Genomic DNA, 2,871 nt, shown 5'->3' with positions numbered 1-2,871 from the left:
TGAGCTCCACAGCTCAATGCCCACACAGCCTACCCAGTCAGTATTTCAGCAAAATGCTGGTGGTCTCCACCCTCTGGGACCCTCCCTAATCTTCTCCCCTCCCTAGTCTCTGCCCTCCCCTTCCCCTCCCTGGGGCCCTTCCTCCAGACAACTTCCGCTCCTCAGACTTTCTTCCCTCACTCCTGAGAATCTTTGCTCTCTACAGATAATCGGGAATAGTGAGCTATATATACGTATATATATGCATTTATATATGTACATTTATATACACACACGCAAGGATCAGTATATATGTATGCATATATCTATTGTTTTTTTGTGTGTGTGATGGTCCAGAGGCAGGAACTCAAGGCCTGGGACCCTCCCTAATCCCAGAATCACTCTTCTCCCTGGTTCCTAATATTCCTCCTGAGAACTTCCACTCCTCATTCTTTTTTGGTTGTTTATGTTTATTGAAAAGGTTAAGAAAGAGGGCTCACACTTAAAGACTGAAGGCCTTTCTTTAATCACAGAGAGAATTTCTTACTTCCTTCAGAAATTTGGATATATATATAGATAGATAGATAGATAGATAGATATGTATATTTTGTTTTTTTGTTAATCCTCAGGTTTGAACTCAGTGCTTGGGCAACCAAGGTGAGCTTTTTCACCCAATATCAGTGCTTTATCACTTGAGCTAACACTACACTTCTGGCTTTTTAGTCCTTCATTGGCAATAAGAGTCTCACACACTTTGTTTTTCTGGCTGGCTTTGAACTACCATCTTCTGATCTTAGACTTCCAAGCAGCTAGTATTGTAGGCCTGAGCCATGGGCTCCTATATAGCTACCTGGCCCTGTGTGGTGTACAGGAGAGTCAGTCCCTCTGAGGGCCCTTGTTGGCCAATCCTTTGCCCCTTTTGTGAGGGCATAAAGTGCCAATTTGGTGTTTGATAGCCATGTGTGGCCTAGTGTAATTGAGATTTGAATGTATTCAGGAGATTGCTCTTCTCACAAAATGGCTCCCTCCTTCTTTTTTTTTTTTTTGTCGGTCTTGAGGCTTGAACTCTGGGCCTGGGCGCTGTCCCTCAGCTCTTCAGCTCAAGGCAAATGCTCTACAACTTGAGCTACAGGGCCACTTCCGGTTTTCTGGTGGTTTACTGGAGATAGGAGTCTCATGGTCTCTCCTGCCTGGGCTGGCTTTGAACCGCGATCCTCAGATCTCAGCCTCCTGAGTAGCTAGGATTACAGGTGTGAGCCACCAGCGCCCCGCTTGGCTCACTCCTTCTTAATTTGTTGTTGTTCTTCTTCTTGGTCTTCTTCAAATTCTTCCTGTTCTTGGTCTTCTTTTCTGGCTTCTTCTTTTTTGATTCATTTTTATGAGTGAATGGGGATGAATTTTTTGGGTGGTTTTATTCATTTATTTATTTTTTGGTGTAGTCCTAGGGCTTGAACTCAGAGCTTCAAACTGTGTCAGAGCTTTCTTTGCACAAGGCTAGCCATCTACCACTTGAGACATGGCGCCACTTCCAGCCTTTTCTGGACTTGTGGTAATGAGGACGGGAACTCAGGGCTTCAAGCATGCTAGGCAAGCAGTCCACCACAAGGTCACATGCCCAGAATCATTTCTTCCTTTTCTGAATGCTGGGGTGGGAACTCTGGACCTTTGCTTGCTTGGTGGGCATTTTAGCACTTGAGCCACAGGTCTATTTGCATATTTGGGCTAGTTGATTGGAGACAAGAGTCCAATGGACTTTCCTGCTCAGGCTGACTTGCAACCTGAGTTCTCAAGGTATCAGCCTCCTGAGAAGCTAGGATGACCAGTGTGAGTCTCCTGTGCTCAGCTACATAGAGTCATTTCTTCCTTATTCTTTGAGAGGACGGGAGTTCAAGGGTAAGTTGATGTGTATCTTGGGCACAGAGTGGAGTGAGCTCAAGGCTGAAGCATGGAGATGTTGTCCTGGGGTTGGGAGCTGTGCGCGCCTGGCAGTTCAGGTTCTGGGAGAAGATACTTGTCCAGGCTGGAGGGGTCTTCATACCCAGACACGCCATAGACCCGGACAAGCTCTTCTGTGCTGTAGGGAAGGGGCGCTGTCCAGGATACCTCCAAACTTTCCAGGGGCTGGGCAGCCAACGGAAAACTGAGTCCAGGGCTGGTAGGCGCTCCAAATTCCTGGAGCTCCTCTGGCCCTTGGTGGGGCTCACCTCTGAAAGGCTGCTGAGGGCTGAGGAGGGCGGCCCCGGGCACCTGCACCCCATGAGCGGCCTGGCAACATGAGGCTGATGGGCACACAGGCGGCTTCCCGGCTTGCTGCTGTTTCTTCAGCTTGGCCTTCTGGTTTTTAAACCAAACCTTCACCTCGATCTCGTCCAGCTGCAGCCTGGAGGCCAGCTCCTGCACCTCGTCCCACTTGGGGTGCTGGGTGTGTTTGAAGGCGGCTCTCAGCTCCTGTAGCTGGTGCTGTGTGAACCTGGTGCGGCTCTTGCGATGGGCTCTCAGCTGCTCTGCCATGGCTGCCTTGGCCGTGTCTGCTGTAGCAGCCAGGTGAGTTGTGCCTCAGCTCCACAGCTCAATGCCCACACAGCCTACCCAGTCAGTATTTCAGCAAAATGCTGGTGGTCTCCACCCTCTGGGACCCTCCCTAGTCTCCTCCCCTCCCTAGTCTCTGCCCTGCCCTTCCCCTTCCTGAGGCCCTTCCTCCAGACAACTTCCACTCCTCAGACTTTCTTCCCTCACTCCTGGGAATCTTTCCTCTCTACAGATAATTGGAAATACTGAGCTAGATGACTTGGTAGCTAGCTAGGTACATATATACCAGAAAAGACACGTGTGTGTGTATATATATATATATATATATATATATATATATATATATATATATATATATATATA

The 2,871-nt window shown here is 48.4% G+C and overlaps 1 protein-coding gene across 1 annotated transcript; it reads right to left on the bottom strand.

Annotated features, from left to right (window-relative positions):
- Nucleotides 1-1,911: 1,911 nt before the first annotated feature.
- On the bottom strand, nucleotides 1,912-2,490 carry LOC105990859 (leucine-twenty homeobox-like). Its single transcript, XM_013023375.1, has one exon. It carries the CDS (start codon nucleotides 2,488-2,490, stop codon nucleotides 1,912-1,914), a length of 579 nt encoding a protein of 192 aa, XP_012878829.1.
- Nucleotides 2,491-2,871: the final 381 nt, after the last annotated feature.

The sequence above is a fragment of the Dipodomys ordii genome, unplaced genomic scaffold (assembly GCF_000151885.1).
Source record: "Dipodomys ordii isolate 6190 unplaced genomic scaffold, Dord_2.0 Scaffold68, whole genome shotgun sequence".
In the NCBI taxonomy this organism is placed as follows: Eukaryota; Metazoa; Chordata; class Mammalia; order Rodentia; family Heteromyidae; genus Dipodomys; species Dipodomys ordii.
The sequence above is the reverse complement of the archived record's forward strand: the minus strand, read 5'-3'. Positions and strand labels throughout refer to the sequence as shown.